The sequence below is a fragment of the Lepidochelys kempii genome, chromosome 19, assembly GCF_965140285.1.
Source record: "Lepidochelys kempii isolate rLepKem1 chromosome 19, rLepKem1.hap1, whole genome shotgun sequence".
NCBI lineage: Eukaryota > Metazoa > Chordata > Testudines > Cheloniidae > Lepidochelys > Lepidochelys kempii.
Window position 1 is genome coordinate 12395308 of NC_136398.1, and position 21630 is coordinate 12416937.

The window sequence follows — 21630 nt, forward strand, 5'->3', positions numbered from 1 at the left end:
CCCATTTGTCATGCTACCATTATCCCTAAGATCCTCTTTAGCCTTATTAAAGGCTGAGGCAAAGTATTTGTTTAGATACTGGGCCATGCCTAGATATCCTTGACCTCCACTCCATCCTCCGTGTTTCGCGGTCCCACTTCTTCTTTCTTTGTATTCTTCTTATTTATATGGCTATAGAACTTATTACTATTGGTTTTAATTCCCTTTGCAAGGTCCAACTCTACTTGACTTTTAGCCTGTCTCACTTTATCCCTACATGTTCTGACCTCAATAAGGTAGCTTTCCTTGCTGATCCCTCCCATCTTCCACTCCCTGTAGGCTTTCTGCTTTTTCTTAATCACCTCTTGGAGATGCTTGCTCATCCAACTTGGTCTACAACTCCTGCCTATGAATTTTTTCCCCTTTCTTGGGATGCAGGCTTCTGATAGCTTCTGCAGCTTTGATTTAAAGTAATCCCAGGCCTCCTCTACCTTTAGATCCATAAGTTCTTCAGTCCAATCCACTTCCCTAACTAATTTCCTTAATTTTTGAAGGTCAGCCCTTTTGAAATCAAAAACCCTAGTTACAGATTTATTTTTGTTAATCCTTCCGTTCAGTTTGAACTGAATTAGCTCATGATCATTTGAACCAAGATTATCCCCTACAAACATTTCTTCTATGAGGTCCTCACTACTCACAAAAACCAAATCTAAAATGACATCCCCTCTAGTCGGTTCAGCAACTACTTGATGAAGGAATCCGTCAGCTATCGCATCTAGGAACATCTGAGTCCTATTACTATTACTAGCAGTCGTCCTCCAGTCTATATCTGGGAAGTTAAAGTCTCCCATGATCACGCAGTTTCCATTTGTATTTACTTCATTAAAAACATTAAAGAGGGCTCTATCCATATCCAAATTAGATCCCGGCGGTCTATAGCACACCCCAAGCACTATCCCAGGGGAGGCTCTAATAGTTTTCTTCCCCAATGTAATTTTTGCCCAGACGGACGCTGTCTTATCCATTCCATCGCTTCTTATTTCTTTACATTCTACCTCATCCTTGATATACAATGCTACTCCACCACCTTTACCTTTATTTCGGTCTTTCCTAAACAGCACATACCCTTCAATACCGGCAGTCCAGTCATGACTACTATTCCACCATGTTTCTGTTACCCCTAGAATATCTGCTTTCACTTCCTGCACCAGTAACTCTAGTTCCTCCATTTTGTTACCTAGGCTCCTCGCATTGGTGTATAAACATCTTAATTTTTGCTGTTTGGCCTCGCTCACATCCTGTACCCTATTAAGCACGGTTATTCTACAGCCGGTATAACCTATTAGACTGGTATCCACACTGCCCTTCCTCCTTATATACATTCTCCTACCCACGGCTGTATCCTTTCTTTCTTTGTTTTCTTCCCTCTCAATGCTAAAATCCGGCATGGAGATTACCTGGACATCTCCCAACCATCTCCCCCAAATTCCTAGTTTAAAGCTCTCTTAATCAGTTGTACCAGCCTCCATCCTAGAAGTCTATTTCCTTCCCTACTCAGATGAAGTCCATCCTGAGGGAACTGTCCATGAATGCCTCCCAGTGGCCATACATCCCAAAGCCCTCCTTATAGCACCACTGCCTAAGCCATCTGTTGATAGTCATAATCTTGTCACACCTTTGTTGCCCTTCTCTAGGAACAGGCAGAATCCCACTAAAGATCACCTGAGCCTCGATTTCCTTAAGCGTCTTCCCCAGCCTAGCATAGTCTCCCTTAATACTTTCCAGCGAGAATCTAGCCGTATCATTTGTTCCTACATGAAGGATAATTAGGGGGTTCTTTCCTGCTCCCTTTAGGATCCTTTTCAACCTCAGGTCTACATCCCGTATCTTAGCACCTGGAAGACAGCACACCCTTCTATTCTCTGGATCAGCTCTGGTTACAGTCCTGTCTATTCTTCTCAGTAAAGAGTCCCCGATCATATAGACCTGCCTTTTCCTGGTGACGGTGCTATTCTCCAGTCTATCCTCTGTTCCCTCTGGCTGCAAGTTCTTTCCATTCTTACTCTCCCTTATAATCCTCTTCAACCCATCCTGTATCCTCCTGGGGCTCATATTTGGTGTAGTCTCCATTGACTCTTCCCCTTTTCCTATTGGACTAGCCGCTCTTCTCTTCTTCCTTGTCCTTCCACCTTCAGCGACTGCCTGCTGAGCTCCTTCATTTTCCAACTCTGCAAACCTGTTCTTGAGCTTTGTTTCTTCTTCACTAGCCCGTCTTTTCCTCTGCCTGGTTCTTTTAGTCACATGCTTCCACTGACCACTTTCCTCACCCAGTCTCCCCTCAGAATTCCCCAGCCCTGCTTCCATCTGCAAGTCTGAGCTTTTTCCTTCAGGTACCTCATGTCTTTGCTCCACAATCTGTTCAAACCCCTTCCTAAACTCAACCAGACTTTCCACCTGTATCTCCAAACCTCGGATCTTTTCCTCTATCAGCTCTATCAGGCGGCATTTCATGCAGACAAAACTCTTACCAGGTACCCCCTCCAGGACCATGTACATACCGCAGCTTCCACATCCAGTCATCTTCATTGTGTCTTCCACTACATGGGTCACTCCCACTGCTGCCTCTGTATCTCATAGCCTTCCCACCTAAATCCTGTTAATCTGGGAAACACAAACCCCAAATGAGCACCACAACACAAACTCCCCTGTTTACAGCTCTGTTTGCTGGCTCCTGGGCTGCTGCAGCTGTCTGTGCCGCTGGTTGGCAGGCTACCTTTTAGGACCCCTACTCAGAGAAGCCCCGCCCCCAATCAGGGCTCAGCTTCTCTCCCAGCACAAAGCCCCTACAAGCCTCTCCACATACAAATACGACAAATACAAAACCAAATACAAATACCTTCTCCTCCAACAGAACTCCCACTCAAACTCCCCTGTTTATAGCTCTGTTTGCTGGCTCCTGGGCCGCTGCAGCTGTCTGATGGCTGACCTGTGGAGGTCGTTTTGAGGATAACGGAGATAGAGGTGATTGTGTTCTAGGATATGGACGTTTTTAAGCTAATGTCTAATTAAACAGTTCTTTGGTGCTCCTGATGGCCTGATCTGTAGTTACTATCTGACTAGCTGTTCGCCAGAGGAAGAAGGTGCAGGTGTGTGAAACTGTTGTTTTCCCTCTTCTGGCATCAAACTAGCTATGTTCTGCCGATATACAACTTGCTTTACATTTCAAGTGACACTTTAACTCTGGCTATGCAATCCCAATCAACTGCAGGAGAAAAAAGCTAAAAGATTTGGTCACAAAAAGTTCAGAAATTGAAGGGGTTACTGAACCTCCCTTTGAAGGCTCTGAAAAGTGACTCTCAAAAGGCACCATATGGTTCCATGTCTGTTTCTCAGGGACCCATCTCTCAAATGCAGTCTGTTTAAAGTAAAACTCTTCTGTCAGAACTCTCACCCAGAACTTTGGGAGTCAAACCCCTGCTGCAGGCAGGGTAGACTGCTATAAATGATGATTTGTACTGGTACCTCTGGTTTTAAGCAGGAGTCAGTTGTGCTGCTGTAGATAAAGTGAGCTGTAGCTCACAAAAGTTTATGCTCCAATAAATTTGTTAATCTCTAAAGTGCCACAAGTACTCCTTTTTTTCTTTTTGTGGATACAGACTAACACGGCTGCTACTCTGAAACCTGTAGATAAGAGGTTACCCTTTCATAGAATCATAGAATATCAGGGTTGGAAGGGACCCCAGAAGGTCATCTAGTCCAACCCCCTGCTCGAAGCAGGACCGATTCCCAGTTAAATCATCCCAGCCAGGGCTTTGTCAAGCCTGACCTTAAAAACCTCTAAGGAAGGAGATTCTACCACCTCCCTAGGTAACGCATTCCAGTGTTTCACCACCCTCTTAGTGAGAGAGTTTTTCCTAATATCCAATCTAAACCTCCCCCACTGCAACTTGAGACCATTACTCCTCGTTCTGTCATCTGCTACCATTGAGAACAGTCTAGAGCCATCCTCTTTGGAACCCCCTTTCAGGTAGTTGAAAGCAGCTATCAAATCCCCCCTCATTCTTCTCTTCTGCAGGCTAAACAATCCCAGCTCCCTCAGCCTCTCCTCATAACTCATGTGTTCCAGACCCCTAATCATTTTTGTGCCCTTCGCTGGACTCTCTCCAATTTATCCACATCGTCCTTCTACACTTGGAGTTAGCGTTGGTGGATTTGTGCTGTGGACTGCCCTTGATGCCTGGGCTCAGGGCAAATCTTCAGCATAGACAAGGCCTTAGAGTAAATAGTTCTGTTGATGATGCTTGGGGAGGAATAGAATCCAACTGTGTTGGCCCTGAGGGGGCTGAACTATTACTTAAGACACTAAAGTCAGCTGATCTGCTCTGTGTCCGCATTGTTGCGCCCGCTAAGTGAAAAGATGCCATTCTCGCATAGTCACTCCTGGGAGTAGAAGCAAGTCTAAAAGTAATTGTAAACCAGCTCACAGTGTCTGAGGCCAGTGCTGCGTGGAAAACTGTCAAAGGGTGCATGGGGCCCTGGAAGCCATTTCTGCTGCACGCGCACACACACACCTGAAGTCAGATACCTGTGCTCTTCATGAGACTCTTCTTCCCATCACCCCTTTGCCATGCAGGCAGAATCTGGCGGTTTTAACCTTGTGCTGGGCTCCCCACGTTCAGCTTTCCTCCTGATCCTGTGCCCCAGGGTGTGGCTGACTTGCTCACAGGTCCTTCATGCTGGAAGGCCAGCTGGTTCAACACTTCCTACTGGCATGCTGCTCGCTTGGCCCTGGTTTTGACTGAGCAAACGGGGATAACATGATAGTTCCCTGCTACTTCTGCTGGGTGTTATGGGTAGAGCATCATCCTTGGTAGGTACCTCTGCTTGTAGAGAAGACTGGAAAAGACACGCCATGCTGGCAGCCATCAGAATTTCTGTCTGCAAGGAAGGCATGTAGTTGATGGCAGGGTCTTGGGGGTAATAGTCTGTTTAGGCTTTGCCCACCTCAAAGTGGCAGTCTTACCCAGCTCTTTCTCTCCCAGGGAGCTAGAAAAGAGGATGTAGAGCTATCTGTTCTGTTTGCCCACTAGAGGCTGCTGATGGGACAGGCTGAAGGAGCTACTTGTTTCTAGTTTGGACTGTGAACGTTAGGGTCTCCAGTCCCCTGCGCTGTGAACAGGAGCTGCTCACATAGAACATTTGGGTGCTTATTCTTCCAGTAGTTCTTCCCTCTTGAAAACCATTGAGACAGCAGAGGAGTGCCCCAAACAGCAGAGCTGCAGAGAACAAGGAACGTGGTCTCTTTTCAGGACTGCGTTAAAACTCTCCACCTCATTACAGCTCAGTTAGAAAAACATAGGGGACTTGAGCTTCTGCAAAAACATATTGCTAAGGGGACTTGATTTAGAGGTTTGGTAATGGATATGGCGTGTCTCTCAACTGGGATGCCAGCTCAAATCCAGCCGAGGCTAGTGGTGACTGAAAGATGTTGCTGTCTGATGGCTTTTTGGTGGCATATGTGGAATGAGTTTGTTGGCATCTCCTTTAATTTCCTAGCGGACAGTTGCGCAGATAACAGTTGTCTGACACTAACTGGGCACTCACTGGCAGTTGTGGCAGAAAAGCCAAGGATTGGATGGCCCATGGGGACAGAATAGATGTTGAACGCCCAGGAGTGGCCTCCCTGTAGGCTAGAGGGTGTAACATACTGGCATGGCAATGCGGAGGAAACTGCTGTACCCTGCGTTCTGTTTGGATACACAAGGGACCTCACTTTGCAGGGCTGTCATTTGGGTGCCTATTACAGTGTAAAATTCACACTTCTTTTTTTAGTTTATAATAAAAAAATACTATTAAAATAACCTGGGAAGATAATTAAATAGCAATAAAGGTAAATACCTAGTCCACAGCTGCTTAGTTGTCATTGCAATCTTTATAGTCACTGGCAATATATTCAAACAGCCGCTCATGGTACAAAACAGCAACGAGGCACCTTTTGCGCACATACGTGTATTTTGTATAAAAAGAGCTGTATTGCATTCATTCCAGCATTGGCGTAATGGTAGTATGAACTCTGCCAGCTGGCTTTGGGAGGGAAACCGGCAACACTGCTTCTGGAAGGCCAGGGCTTTACATCATCTGGGACTTACAAAACAAGCTCAGAGGCTTGGCAAATCCTGTTTGCTATTGTTCCTACTCAAAGTTTACTGTAATTCTTGGGTTCACTTCCAGCTCTGATTTCTGGGCTGTACTGAGGAAGATGCAAAGAGTCCAGTCAGAAGAGTCAGGTGTATGTGGCATCTAGTCCCTCGGCATTTCCCAGATGAAACTGTTATGATGTTTCACAAGAGATTTTTTTGAGCTGCTTCGTGTGGCTTTATAGGGCTTGGCCTCAGGTCTCAGGATTTTTCCTCTATCCACTTAGTGGTGTTTGGATTTTTGTCGCTCTGATACCCTGGAGAAAATCCTGAAACATCACTCTTGTGTGTGTTGGGGAGGGTAGGGGGTGAGGGCAATCGTATGGGCTCCTATCCCAAGTGCATGATCAAACTTAGAAAGTGCCAAGTAAAAACTGGCCCTGATTCTCAACCTCTTCCACCCTGTGCTGAGGCCAAGAACGGAGGGTGAAGATGTCATTAAGCCAACCTTGTGCTCCCTGCAGTGTGGGCCCTGCAAGGGGCAGACTGGCTCCTGCTGTAAGTTAGAGCAGCCCTAGATGGTGATGGTTCTAAAAGACTTCACTTAGATGCACTTCCTTTGGATGATTGTCTGCTTTTGAAATGTCCCCTACGTTGGGGATTGGTGTGGGGGGCAGCACAGATCCAGTCTGGTAGGTGTAAGCCAGCTGGGAATCCTTTTTTACACACCTGGCTGTTCTCTGAGGGGCCATTTCTGGGGGCCAGAGTAGCATAGGGAGGCTGAGGTGTGAGAACTGGGCTTCTTGAATGTAAAAATAATCGGAGTGGAGCAAATTTCTGGGGTGCATGCTCTTTGACTGCCAGACACCTTTGATTCTTAGTCAGTTATTTCAAATTCTGATAACTAACATTTGCACATGTAGAGTTTCTTTCATCTGAGGATCTCAAATGTTTTACAAACACCAATTAAGCCACCCAACACCCTGTGAAATCAATTAAATAAACGAACCTTATTAAAATGCTCTTTGCTCCTGCTTGTACTTTTAAATAGGTAATTAGGAAATGGTTCCCCTCTTTCTTTTTAATTTATGAGCTTATTTCTTGTTAAATATAACCCTCTAGCATTGTTTTTAAACAAGCCTAATTCTGGGTACCAGCAAACTTTTTTCACCTCATCTTAATGTGTGACACTCCTTTGCTTCCCTGGTACGTAGTAAAGTAAAATTGGGAACCCAGGCATCATGAAGACATTTAATAAATCATCTTCTTATAGGTGATTTATAACTCATTTCACATAGGCTACTAGATGGTCATTACTTTTTGTCACAACCGATTTGAGCTAGATTTGAACAAGAGATCCAGAGCTGCGAATGCCATTACCAATCCTTTGAGCCGTCTAGTACTGCCATCTGCTGTGTAAACTAAGTGGTTTGGGAATAGTTGAGGATGTTGCATTACATGTTTACAGGTGCAGAAGAATCTCACAGATGTAGAAGACCACTACAGAAATTGTAAACTCACTGCAGCCCAGTCATAAGTCTGATACCTATGCTGGCTTCTGCAGAACGCCAGATCTGCCTGGTATAGGAAATAAGGTTGCCAAGCCTCCAGGATTGGCCTGGAGTCTCCCAGAATCTGCATCCGTCTCTCGGGGACTATTGAAAGCAGGCCAAGAGATTTTAATGGGATATTTTAAGAAAATGACATTGTCATGTTGGGGGAAAAGATTTCTCCTGGAATGGCTTCAGTCAGAGTTGGCAACCCTAATAGGAAATGGCTGGGTGGACTGATGGCTGGACGCACTGCTACAGCAGTTGATTGTATTGTTAATACACTAATGCATTTCCATATTTAAAATGACTCCTGACCACACATAGCAACCAGAAAGAGGGAGATAATGGCTCTATACCTTGAGGCAGATGGCAGCTGATAAAACAAGAGTAGGGAAGGCAGCATTGCCTAATGTAGCCAGGACGCCTGGCTTCTATTCCTAGCTTACTGTGTGACCTCACTTACCTACTCTGTTTCCTCCTCTTTCAAATGGTGCTACCTCTTGCCCCTCAGGGCTCTGTGGGAGGATCAATACATCGGTGTTTAAGGGCTTTGCATTTCTATGGCCTCTTTTATCCAAGAATCTTGGTGGTGGTACATTATTTTTTTTTTTTTTTTTAGTTAGCATTTGAAATGTCTCCTTCAGAACTTAGGCTCCTTTAATTAGTAATGATAAATCTCTGATAGGCTATGTTCTATCCTAAATTGCACCCATGCAACCCACAAACTTCAGTGTTCAGCACGGGGACGAATGAGGGCAGAAGCTGACCCACTCTTCAACCACGTTGTGCTGTAACGTGGCTTTCTCTAGCACTGTTGATATTTGTGCTAGATGCATGTGTCGGTGATGTGGAGGTAAACCTCTTCTGGATGGTACAGATTGTCCTCGTCCAATCTGCAGGCTTTTGAGTAGCCTAATTCCAGGCTGGCAGATGGGGTCAGTGCCGCTTGGGGATTTCCTCAGATGTAGGAGGGAGGCTTTAAATAAAAGAGGGAATCGTTTGTAGTGAGTTGCATAATTTGAAACCAGCTCCTTGCAAACACTGACTGGTTCTGGGCTGAGTGAGACACACTTTCTGTCCATTAAAGTTTATTAAAAATCACAAGTGGTACAAAATAGGGTCTTAAAAATCGAGCTGTAGTACTGTGACTTGGTATGTGTTTTTTTTGGTAGCAATCTTCCTGAAGTGATCAATGGTGATTTTGGGTGCCTACCATGAGATGCTGTAAAGACGCCTGATTTTTCCGAGGGTGGGTGTTCAGCATTCTGACAATTGGATCCTTCTAAGGTGTTTCATGTTGGGCAGAGCACCCAGTGTCAATAGTGAGTCTTGAAAATCTTAGCTCCTGTGTGATGGCCAATTTAGTCTTCAAGGAATGCAGGCAAGACCGCACTGGCTAATGCTAGCTCCATGAAGACCTCAACTCCCCTATCCTTAGTCCCCAGCTCTGCCAGTCTATCTGGGTCTCTAACAGCATGGTTGACACCCAAGTAGAATCTGTATGTTTGTGATCTGGGCAAAAAACTGGTGGTAGGGATCTACTTAGGAGTAGCTGACCGCTTACTTGTGATGGGTTCTTGTTCTGTGTCAAGTACTTCTGAAGAGCACCAGAATGTGCATGTGGGGCTGATGAAATCCCTCCAAGAGGCAATCTACAAGGGAGAAAGGAGATCTTGGAGCCAAGAATCAAGCCACAATTTGCCCAGATATCTTCCCTTAGCATCACTATTTCCTACAAATAATGACAAGCCAGTATATTGCTTCTGTAGGGTCGGCAGCAATGAGAACTCTTGTAACTGACGCTTGGAAAGCCGACTCTGCAGGAACCCATCAGCCGTCACTCTGTAAAACGTAGTCTTTTTTCTATTTTACGAGTGAACCCTTTATTGTTAAGCTAGCGAAGCATGCACGGCAGCTTCTTCTATAGCAAAGGGTACAGATCGAGCAACCCTTGAGGAGAAAATCCAGAGTCTCTTCCCCAGCACAGCACTGGCTCTGTTGGTTTCTCTTACAGTAGCTACTGCATATTTCTGTCACCCAACTGCTAAATGTCTGTAACTGGTTACTGAAAACACTAAAGAAATGAGAAAACAAATGCCATGTGCACAGTAGTTAATTCTCTCTTGTAGCTTCCATGCTGTCTTCCTTTTCTACACACCTGCCTCTGCTCTGTAGTTCAAGTTAGTTACAGCCCTGAGCACATCAAATAATGATCATCTACAGGCGCGCTTGGCAATTGAATGAAGAATCTCATTTGCACAGGGCAGTTAATTCCCTGTATGTTTTAATCTCTGAGACCATCTGTGTCCCTGCCTAGGCTGGGGAGATGATAGAACTCTCGGGATTTATTCCAGGAGGTGAACATGAAGAGTACTGCCTGCAGATACCTTCCCTGGGTCAGAGGAGGACAGCCTCATTAGCTTTGGAAATAGCTGTTCACATTTTAGTCAGGCAGGCAGCTTTGTGGCTAGGAAGTGCCACCGGGATCCAGGATGTGGGCTTTCAGAGAGCCAGTATACTGAAACTAAGAGAGAGAAACATACAGGCCTTTGTTAGCACCTTCCACCCAAGGATCTCAAAGGGCTTTGCTGGCCAATGAATGAAGGCTCACGACACCCTCGGGAGGTAGGTAAGAATTGGTATTCCCCACTTATAAATGGGGAAACTGAGGTGAAATGACATGTGTAGGGTTGAAGAGCAAGTGTGTGGCAGAGCCAGGATTAGAACCCAGGGGACCAGTCTCCCAATCCTTTGCTCTGTCTGCTAGAAGCACCGCTTCCCTGACTTCTAATGAGCTGTGATTTTATTGGAGAGATAGGACAGATGGTCTTGGCTTAAAGGAAGGGGCAGACGGGGACAGGATGGGGACTTAAAACAAGTGTATGTGTGAGACCAGCCCTTCAACAGTGAAGTGTCTGTCCTTGATTGTGCTTCCTCTGCCAGGGAGCAAAGGGCTCGGATTGCTTTGGTCACAATTGAGTGCCTCCAGGTAGCTGACACTTGGAGTGATGACAGACCCAGAGAAGGCCATGCCCAGAGAGGAGGTGCAAATCCTGGAGGAGGATGACTCCTGTATTCACAAACCAGAGAAACACTCTAAATACACGGGGCCTAGTGCAGTACAGGCAAGGCTGCTGCTCTTTGGGGATCTGTGCCTTGTTTTTCCCCATTACATCTGTTCAATTGATCAAATCTGTAGACATGTGCTTTGCAGTGGTCACATGCCCAAATACTGCTCTGCATCAGATCGCTGTACAAACACCCTGTTAATCTGTAAAGAACCATGGTTGCGTAGGGTCTAGGCATTTAACAGGGATGAAACAAGGCTGAGTGCAGCTGCTCTCTCCCTTCTTCCCTTTGCTTTAGGGAATTTAGATTCCCTTCCTCAATAGCTGATGAAATGAGGACTTGCCAGACAAGGGATCTGAGCTGGGGTCAGTAGATGGAGACAGGGTCTGGCGTGGGAGTCTCTTGTGCTCTTGGCCCTCCAGCTAGTAGATGCAGGGGGAACAGCACCTGGTAGGGGAAGAAGAGGTGTCACCTGCCTCTTCAGAGCAAAGATTTGCTCCTTCTCCAGCTTTCCCTGTACCCATGGGGTAAAGGTCCCAGGGGCAGAAATTATGACTTGTCAGCTCTCTCCCCTCCCCTAGTGCCCTGTAGTGGGGTGGAGTCAGGATGAGTCTGAGAGAGAGAAAGGGGAGTGTGGGCTTGGATGGGAGTGATGGGGAAGGGTTAAAAGTAAGTGTGTGTGTGTGGGGGGGGGGGGGCGTGGGAGGCAACCCCTTGTACCTGGTTTCCAATTTCCAAGTGTGGGCTTTTGTTGTGGAGAGAGAGAAGGTGCTTTTAAATTCTAGATACAAAGCAGGCCCCTGCATTGCCTACACCCTGGATTTTACAATGAGGCTGTGATGTCCCCCCAGGGAGGGACACTAGGTGGATGGAGGCAGCTTGTATCACAGGTCCTTCTAGCTAACCTGAAATGCCTCTTAGCCTGAGGACATCTGAGTGTCTCTCTTTTTCTCCCCCCCCCCACCCCTCACCTCCACTGGTTGAGCTCTCTGCCTCTGACCTGCTTCATTTGGAGGGTGTCGCACCTGGAACTAGAATCAGAGTGTTAGGCTCTGTATCTGAGATCTTGTCTACATGGCAAGTTACTGCACAGCAAGCAAGGGTGTGAATCTAGAGCACACTAGATTGCAGCATGGCAGTGTCCCATGTGGATGCTGCTATGTGGTGTCAGTCCTGGAGTTTGGCTTGGCATGCTTTGCTTTGACATAGTGGTACCTCTGGTGCGCTGTCGATTCACACCCTGTTCTGCAGGGCAGTGGCTTGCTATGTAGATGAGCCCTTAGAAGCAACTGAGATTGTGAACTCTTTGAGGCACAGATTGCCTCTCTGTTAGTGTGTGTGTGTGTGGGGGGGCACCTGGCAGAATGGAGCTGGCACCTCTATGTGCTCCCACAGTACAAATAATGATCATGGGTTTTTCGAAAGAGAATTGAAGACCAGTCTGAGATGTGTACAGTGAAAAACAGAAGATTGGTTTGTACCTGCCCGTTTTTATTTCTGGATTGTGGTGCCTGAAACAAGTAACTCTAATAAGTCCTGCCTTTTTATGTCCAGGTTCTTGCAAAAAGTAGGTCAAGGTTCCACAGCTTATTACAGCCGCTATGAACAGTATCCAGGTTACAGATTGCAGTAGTGGACTTCCCATGCAGAACAGATAGAAGCCTATCCTTGCTGTGGGTTGCTTCTGAGCCTGACTTCTAGTGACTAATGTCACAGCTGGTACTGGAGGGCTGAGGTCACTGTGCTAAGGCTCCCCCAAAAGTTGTACAGCTCCAAAGAGAATTTTTTACGCTGTGATTAAAATACTTTCTAATCCTGGTCACCATAGTAATGAGTAGCTTTGCAGACCTGCTGTCAGCAGCCTTACTGCCTCAGTGGTTAGCTTCCTAATATAGCTTAGGAATTCAAACCGCACATGGGCTCTTTTAAGTTAGTTTTAAAAGTGACCTGCAAAGGTAGGGAAAAAATGAATGTGTCCTTTTGGGCTTCTTTATGATGGATAACAAAGAACTGGAATTCTTCTCTTTAAAATAAAATAAAGGGCCTCTTCCTGGTTGTTTACTACCTTTGGAATATTGGGCCATATCCTAAACTGGGGTAAATCAGTATGTCACTCCCAGTTTACACTGGGTTAGAGGCTGGCCCATCAATTCTTGACTTCCCTTATTTATGCTGGCAGAGCTAGAGAACTAGAGTAGGAGCTTTCTCAGCCCTCAGCTGCAGGAAGAGTGAGGTTTAATTTTTCACAAGGAGAGCTCTTCTCCAAGTGTTTTTCCAGGTCCTTGAATTCAATAGATTTAAAAAACAAACAAACCAACGAGTAGTGTGTTAACAGTCTGGTTGAAAATGCCTCCTCCTCTAGATTGTTCAGGTTTCACTCTTGGTACTTGTAAGGATCTCCCACTAATTCTCCAGTGGTCTATAGTAGTTTAAAAAAAAATAGCTAGACAGGATCTAAATTTCTAATGTACAAAACCAAAGCAGGATAAGAATGGCCATAATTGGTTCAGATCAATGGTCCATCTAGCCCAGTATCCTGTCTCTGACAGTGGTCCAGTGCCAGAGGCTTCAGAGGGAAGGAGCAGAACAGGGCAATTATTGAGTGATCCATCCTGTCATCCAATCCCAATTTCTGCCAGTAAGGTTTATGGACAGCCAGAGCATGGGATTGCGTCCCTAGCTATCTTGGCTAGTAGCCATTGATGGACCTATCCTCCATGAATGTATCCAATTCTGTTTTTAACCCTGTTATACTTTTGGCCTTCACGACGTCCCTTGGCAAGGAGTTCCACAGGTTGACTGTGTTGTGTGAAGTAATACTGCCTTATGTTTGTTTTAAAGCTACTGCCTATTAGTTTCATTGGGTGGCCCCTGGTTCTAGTGTTATGTGAAATGGTAAATAACACTTCCCTATTCACTTGCTCCACGTGAGTCATGATTTTATAGACCTCGATCACATCCTGTCTTTGGTGTCTCTTTTCTAAGAGGAACCATCCCAATTTTTTTAATCTCTCCTCCATATGGAAGCTGTTCCATACCTCAATTTTTGTTGCCCTTCTCTATATTTTTTTCCAATTCTAATATATCTCTTTTGAGATGGTGTGACTAGAACTGCACTCAATACTCAAGGTCTGGGCATGCCATGGATTTATATGGTGACATCGATATCTTCTGTCCTATTATCTATCCCTTTCCTAATGGTTCCTAATGTTCTGTTTAGCTTTTTTAACTGCCGCTGCACATTGAGTGGATGTTTTCAAAGAACTATCCACAATGACTCCAAGATCTTTCTTGATTGGTAACAGGTAATTTGACTCCATCATTTTGTATGTATAGTTGAGATTGTTTTCTGATGGGCATTACTTTGCATTTATCAACGTTGAATTTCATCTGCCATTTTGTTGCCCAGTCACCCAATTTTGTGAGATCCGTCTGTAACATTTTGCAGTCAGCTTTGAGCTTTTAAAAGTATGTCCCTGTTGCGTGGTGATTGATTAGACTCTGTAAATCAAAGGTAGTCAGTGCAAAATTAGGCCATTGCACCTGATCACATCTTAAACCTGGGCAAAGTTGGTGTCGCTTGCTACCATCTTGATTCAGGTGGGTTTTTGTGCTTGTGGTGCTAGGTGTAACCGAAGTAAAGAATCGGGCCTCTTGTGTCATAATGTCCCACAGTGGTGTGTGAACACTGCCACAAAACGTCCACACTCATAGGTGGAATGTGACACAACCAGCTTCTAGGGTTATGTCTACACTGGGAGCTTTTGTTGGCACAGCTGTGGTAGCCAGGGCAGGGCGGGAAGAGGTGTGATCCCTGACTAATATAGCTGTGTTGGCAAAAGCCCCAAGTGCAGATGCTGCTTACCCTGGCAGATACAGCTTGTCTTGCTGTGTGTGTGTGTCTGGACTAAGCTATGTCAGTAAAAGCACCGTTCTGCTGGTATAATCTGTATCTACGCTCTGGGTGCTTTGCCAGTTTAAAAAGTATAGCTCTATAGTGCAGCCATGGCCTCACAGAACAAAATAAAAGGCACGTGGTGCCCGTGCATGTTAAAACAATAGTTAAAGATGCCTCTGTGTGCTTGGTTGTCCAGAGAAATGTGCATAGACTCTGGTGGCCTAAATGACAAATTGCAGCTGTCGCGGTATTTATATCGTCCAAATGGTATACTGAGCACTACGCATCCTGAGTCCCTGCCCTGAAGAGCATACAGACAAAGGATGGAGGAAGGGGAGCAGTAGCAGGTAGTGCATTGTGCCTTATAGGGCAACAGTTGTTGTTTTTTAATCCCTTTGTATTTGGCTAAAGTTTCTGTGTGGAGAGGATTAGGATTTAGAGATTTTATGGAAGAAGTGGTAATTTATTAAAAAGTAAATGTTTTTTAAAAAGCCCACTAGGGGGCTCAGTCAAAACTCATTTGGATTTGGGATGGAGACTCACTCAGTCCCTCCACCCCCATGCCTAATGGAGTTTGCCTTTACAGTAACTGATCTTTTTTAGGCTTATCCAGGCCCAGCATGAAGAGAAGTGAAGTATGCCCCAATTTTCAGTCTCGGCATTTCTCTAGCTCAGTCAGGCTCTTGGTGCTTGAATCTTTTTTGTTTTCATATTTGCGACCTGAAATTTGCGCTCTGTGCATGTGTGTGAGATTATCGCCCGAGGCGCTCTCTGAATTGTATTAGCTGTGATAAAACACAGGACTCTGCATCCCCATATGGAGTATTATCTGCATTAATTAACACAACTGTTTTTTTCTACAACTTTGCACACTAATAAGAAATAGTCCAATATGAACCTCTGGTTCAGCCATCTGTTCCACTCCTGGAAAAGTCAAGTAAACACTCTTGGAGAGTGTATGTAAAAACATATAGGTATGAATCATAGAATCATAGAATATTAGGGTTGGAAGGGACCTCAGGAGGTCATCTAGTCCAACCCCCTGCTCAAAGCAGGACCAATCCCCAATTTTTGCCCCAGAGCCCTAAATGGCCCCCTCAAGGATTGAACTCACAACCCTGGGTTTAGCAGGCCAATGCTCAAACCACTGAACTATCCCTCACACCCATGAGTACTTGGCTATGTGATTTAAGGGATTTTTGTGGGTGTGGTTGTCTTTTAAAAAGCTGGAACTCTTTATTAACTAATGTCTTTTCTCTCCCTCCCTTTGTTTTCATGTCCTGTCCTCTAATGGATTATGGCACTTCACCGGCGGGCTTCCTCCGATTGGCTCATCTCTGGGTGAGTATGTGCTTTGTTAGACTACTAGTGAGCAGAAATAAATGGTCCATATACCTTTTTTTTTTTTTAAACTGTGATCCCTTTCAGTTGAAAGGAAACTGGGTTGGCTCTCCTGGCTTATCCTTTGGTGCATTGTTCGTTATGCAATTGCAGGCTTTGCATATGTTGTCTGTGTGGTGGTGATGAAATAGGAGGTGAAGTGAAATGTGTGTTTAGGGTTTTGGATAATGAGAATGAGTTTATGTTGCTATTTCTGGATATATTTTTATTAAAGCATCTTTATCAGTAGGCTGTTCTTGCCGGCCAGGATTGCTTAGTATTCTTGCCATTGAAATAAAAGATGTCCTTTCAGTTCTACTTATAATTCACTTGTTAGTGAGAATTGTTTTGCACTGGGAAAAGAGAACCACTTTCTCCCCATGCCCCTCCTTCTGGAAACTCCCCCTGAAAATGGTGGTGGTGGATCAGTGCTGCAATTATGTAGGAGATCTCCCTGCAAGAGACAGGTAGGATTGGAGACGAAGCCACCCCAGGATCCGCAGTCTCAGATCTGCAGACAGGTGAGCAGCACGTCACTATAAAAGTAACAAACGAGCGTGCAAACCACAGGCAGAGAGATGGGGAGGGAGTAGTGACAGTACAGTGCCTTCTGGTCTCTGCTTCTTACTGAAGAGTTGAGGAGAGTCTTGTGCTAATTTTGTACTGTACCATAGACCGTTTTTATGGGCCTCTCTAATCTCCTACCAGTCTGACTCCACTGGCTTCAGCAGTTACATGTGAAATTCGGCCCTGCGTTCCTCAAGAATTCCTGTAGAGCACAGTCTGGAACCGCTGGTGTTAATTTATGAAAGCCCCTTGCAATGAGCCTCTCCCTTTTTGGCATAGCTGTCTTTCTGTGTACCTGGGTGCCTTGCAGAGGTGACGATGTAGGACGGTAGATTGCGGTGCCTCAGTGATGTTTTAGCTGATTATTTTAAATTCTATTCTTCTGACGCGTTAAACAAGCTTCACCTTTAGTAAAGGTTGCTCTCTTCCACAAGAAAGTGGGATGTAGGACAGCAGAAATCCGGAGCCAAAAGGCTGCATGTATCTGGGTGCTTGCTGATGCAGAAATGCCAGTCACTGAAGAAGCATTTGCACTGAAGAATGCAAAGGGAACATGGGAGCAGATTGGGCTTAACCAGGCAAGTGATGTTACAGGCTTGCTTTCAAAATGACACTCCTGTCAAGAGGGCTTGTGACTTTAAGTAAGGTGTAATGGGCATCTCCTACTAAATAAAATATAAGTCCTAAACTCTGGATTCCTTGGGGAAGCAGTGAAAGCAAAATGCTACATCAAGGATATGTTTGTTTGGATTGTTGGAATTGGTGGGAGCTGAGCACCTGTGAAAGTCAGGGCTACAGCCAACTGATCAGTAGCTCCAAACTTGTTTTGATCAGAGTTAGTCTTTCTCTCTCTCTCTCTCGTACACGCGCGTGCACACACATACACAACCCGAGTGCATTCACAACAGAGTCAACCCTCTTAGTGTGTGAGGTACAACTGCAGGAAAATGTCCTTTGCTATTGTGTTTGCTGGAGGGGGAACTGGCATGTGCATCTGAATAAGGCTGTTCACTTACATAATATTGTATGACATGCATGCTTCTACTGAAGGTAGCAGGCAAACTTCCAGCACAGCATATGTCTAGGCGTCCAGCTACTTAGATTTGGCCTGTGACCTGAATAGCGAAGAAAAGAGGCCCGCTCTTTGTATTTGGTTGCAGCACTTAAAATTTGCTGGGATGCTTTTGCTTCTGGGACTTGCTTTCCGGGAATGGTGGCTGGACTTCCTCAGGTGACTGACCTCCATATTTGTGACTTTCTTCTGTTGGCATCCTCAGCAGACCTTGCGTGTAGCTGCCTCCAGGGCCAGACGGCGGGAAGTTCTCATCTGTTTTATTAGGGGGTTAATTTTGTGTCATGTGTGGGAGGAGTTTGAGGTGTGTGTCGGTGTTTTTTTTTTTTTTTTTTTTTTTTGTGGCTTTCAGTTGTAATTTTGCCACCCATTTTGGGTAGCTTGTGGATTATTTTATAGCTGTATTGTATCATAGCAACACTGGTATATACAGTACTGTGCAAAATGTGCAGTGTGCCAAACAAACCCTGTCCCAAGAAGCATATTAGATACAACACAGAAAGGCACATGAGGACATGGCATTTTAAAAGAAGTGTCTAGAAAACTGTGGGGCTGATTCTGATCTTTCTTACACCGCTGCACGCGTGTAGCTGTAAATGAAGGATAAACCTTGTGTTTGCCTACTGCACTGAAGGGAATTTCACTTGAAAAGAATTTAGAGTCTGAACAAGGCCACTGGTCCATCCTCCTTTATAGGAATGTGTATTAGTCACTTCCGCTCGCTAGCATGGTGTGCTACCTGGTGATATTTACACGCCCCATATGGCACAGCGTGTAGTAAAGGGAGATCATGTCTTACTAATCTATTAAGAGTTCTTTGAGGGGGTCAACAAACATGTGGACAAGGGGGATCCAGTGGACATAGTGTACTTTGATTTCCAGAAAGCCTTTGACAAGGTCCCTCACCAAAGGCTCTTATGTAAATTAAGTTGTCATGGGATAAGAGGGAAGATGCTTTCATGGATTGAGAACTGGTTAAAAGACAGGGAACAAAGGGTAGGAATAAATGGTAAATTTTCAGAATGGAGAGGGGTAACTAGTGGTGTTCCCCAAGGGTCAGTCCTAGGACCAGTCCTGTTCAACTTATTCATAAATGATCTGGAGAAAGGGGTAAACGCTGAGGTGGCAAAGTTTGCAGACGATACTAAACTGCTCAAGATAGTTAAGACCAGAGCAGACTGTGAAGAACTTCAATAAGATCTCACAAAACTAAGTGATTGGGCAACAAAATGGCAAATGAAATTTAACGTGGATAAATGTAAAGTAATGCACATTGGAAAAAATAACCCCAACTATACATACAATATGATGGGGGGCTAATTTAGCTACAACTAATCGGGAGAAAGATCTTGGAGTCATCGTGGATAGTTCTCTGAAGACATCCACACAGTGTGCAGCGGCAGTCGAAAAAGCAAATGGGATGTTAGGAATCATTAAAAAAGGGATAGAGAATAAGACGGAGAATATCTTATTGCCCTTATATAAATCCGTGGTACGCCCACATCTTGAATACTGCATACAGATGTGGTGGTCTCATCTCAAAAAAGATATACTGGCATTAGAAAAGGTTCAGAAAAGGGCAACTAAAATGATTAGGGGTTTGGAACGGGACCCATATGATGAGTAATTAAAGAGGCTAGGACTTTTCATCTTGGAAAAGAGGAGACTAAGGGGGGAATATGATAGAGATCTATAAAATCATGAGTGGTGTGGAGAAAGTGAATAAGGAAAAGTTATTTACTTATTCTCCTAATATAAGAACTAGGGGCCACCAAATGAAATTAATGGGCGGCTGGTTTAAAACAAATAAAAGGAAGTTCTTCTTCACTCAGCGCACAGTCAACCTGCAGAACTCCTTGCTTGAGGAGGTTGTGAAGGCTAGGACTATTACAGGGTTTAAAAGAGAACTGGATAAATTCATGGAGGTTAAGTCCATTAATGGCTATTAGCCAGGATGGGTAAGGAATGGTGTCCCTAGCCTCTGTTTGTCAGAGGGTGGAGATGGATGGCAGGAGAGTGATCACTAGATCATTATCTGTTAAGTTCACTCCCTCTGGGGCACCCGGCATTGGCCACTGTTGTTAGACAAAAAGAAAAGGAGGACTTGTGGCACCTTAAAGACTAACAAATTTATTTGAGCATAAGCTTTCATGAGCTACAGCTCACTTCATTGGATTTATTTAGTGGAAAATACGGTGGGGAGATTTATATACACAGAGAACATGAAACAATGGGTGTTACCATACACACTGTAAGGTGAGTGATCAGGTAAGGTGAGCTATTACCAGCAGGAGAGTGGTGGGGAGGGGAGGAACTTTTGTAGTGATAATCAAGGTGGGCCATTTTCAGCAGTTGACAAGAACGTGTGAGGAAGAGCGGGGGGGAGGGGGAATAAACATGGGGAAAAAGCACAAGAACAAATCGGCACAGACACACCCCTGGTCGGAGTTCCAGGGGTATTTTATCTGCTACCCGAGATCCATAAACCCGGAAATCCTGGATGCTCCATCATTTCAGGCATTGGCACCCTGACAGCAGGATTGTCTGGCTATGTAGACTCCCTCCTCAGGCCCTACGCTACCAGCACTCCCAGCTATCTTCGAGACACCACTGACTTCCTGAGGAAACTGCAATCCATCGGTGATCTTCCTGAAAACACCATCCTGGCCACTTTGGATGTAGAAGCCCCCTACACCAACATTTCACACAAAGATGGACTACAGGCCATCAGGAACAGTATCCCCGATAATGTCACGGCAAACCTGGTGGCTGAACTTTGTGACTTTGTCCTCACCCATAACTATTTCGCATTTGGGGACAATGTATACCTTCAAATCAGCGGCACTGCTATGGGTTCCCGCATGGCCCCACAGAATGCCAACATTTTTATGACTGACTTAGAATAAAGCTTCCTCAGCTCTCGTCCCCTAATGTCCCTACTCTACTTGCACTACACTGATGACATCTTCATCATCTGGGCCCATGGAAAAGAAGCCCTTGAGGAATTCCTCCAGGATTTCAACAATTTCCATCCCACCATCAACCTCAGCCTGGACCAGTCCACACAAGAGATCCACTTCCTGGACACTACGGTGCTAATTAGCGATGGTCACATAAACACCACCCTATACTGGAAACCTACTGACCACTATTCCTACCTACATGCCTCCAGCTTTCACCCAGACCACACCACACGATCCATTGTTTACAGCCAAGCTCTACGATACAACTGCATTTGCTCCAACCCCTCAGACAGAGACAAACACCTACAAGATCTCTATCAAGCGTTCTTACAACTACAGTATCCACCTGCTGAAGTGAAGAAACAGATTGACAGAGCCAGAAGAATACCCAGAAGTCACCTACTACAGGACAGGTCCAACAAGGAAAATAACAGAAGGCCACTAGCCGTCACCTTCAGCCCCCAACTAAAATCTCTCCAACGCATCATCAAGGATCTACAACCTATCCTGAAGGACGACCCATCACTCTCACAGATCTTGGGAGACAGGCCAGTCCTTGCTTACAGACAGCCCCCCAACCATAAGCAAATACTCACCAGCAACCACACACCAGAACCACTAACCCAGGAACAAGAAAAGGAGTACTTGTGGCACCTTAGAGACTAACCAATTTATTTGAGCATGAGCTTTCGTGAGCTACAGCTCACTTCATCGGATGCATACCGTGGAAACTGCAGCAGACTTTATATATACACAGAGAATATGAAACAATACCTCCTCCCACCCCACTGTCCTGCTGGTAATAGCTTATCTAAAGTGATCATCAGGTGGGCCATTTCCAGCACAAATCCAGGTTTTCTCACCCTCCACCCCCCCACACAAATTCACTCTCCTGCTGGTGATAGCCCATCCAAAGTGACAACTCTTTACACAATGTGCATGATAATCAAGTTGGGCTATTTCCTGCACAAATCCAGGTTTTCTCACATCCCCTCCACCCCCATACACACAC

The 21630-nt window shown here is 45.2% G+C and overlaps 1 protein-coding gene across 9 annotated transcripts in view; it reads left to right on the plus strand.

Moving 5' to 3' along the window:
* Nucleotides 1–21630, plus strand: part of EPB41 (erythrocyte membrane protein band 4.1) — a 188075-nt gene that overhangs the window by 6773 nt on the left and 159672 nt on the right. Inside the window, exon 3 of one of the 9 annotated variants that reach the window (XM_073317262.2) lies at nucleotides 15998–16021. The exons of 5 other annotated variants lie outside the window; for them this stretch is intronic. Coding sequence is in view for 2 of the 4 variants with exons in the window: in XM_073317256.2 (XP_073173357.1) it covers nucleotides 15934–15977 (44 nt within the window). In the remaining 2 variants the exon portion in view is untranslated. Of the gene's footprint in view, nucleotides 1–15930; nucleotides 15978–15997; nucleotides 16022–16214; nucleotides 17162–21630 lie in introns of those variants that run through there. 3 more of the 9 variants (XM_073317256.2, XM_073317258.2, XM_073317264.2) reach the window with 3 other exon arrangements.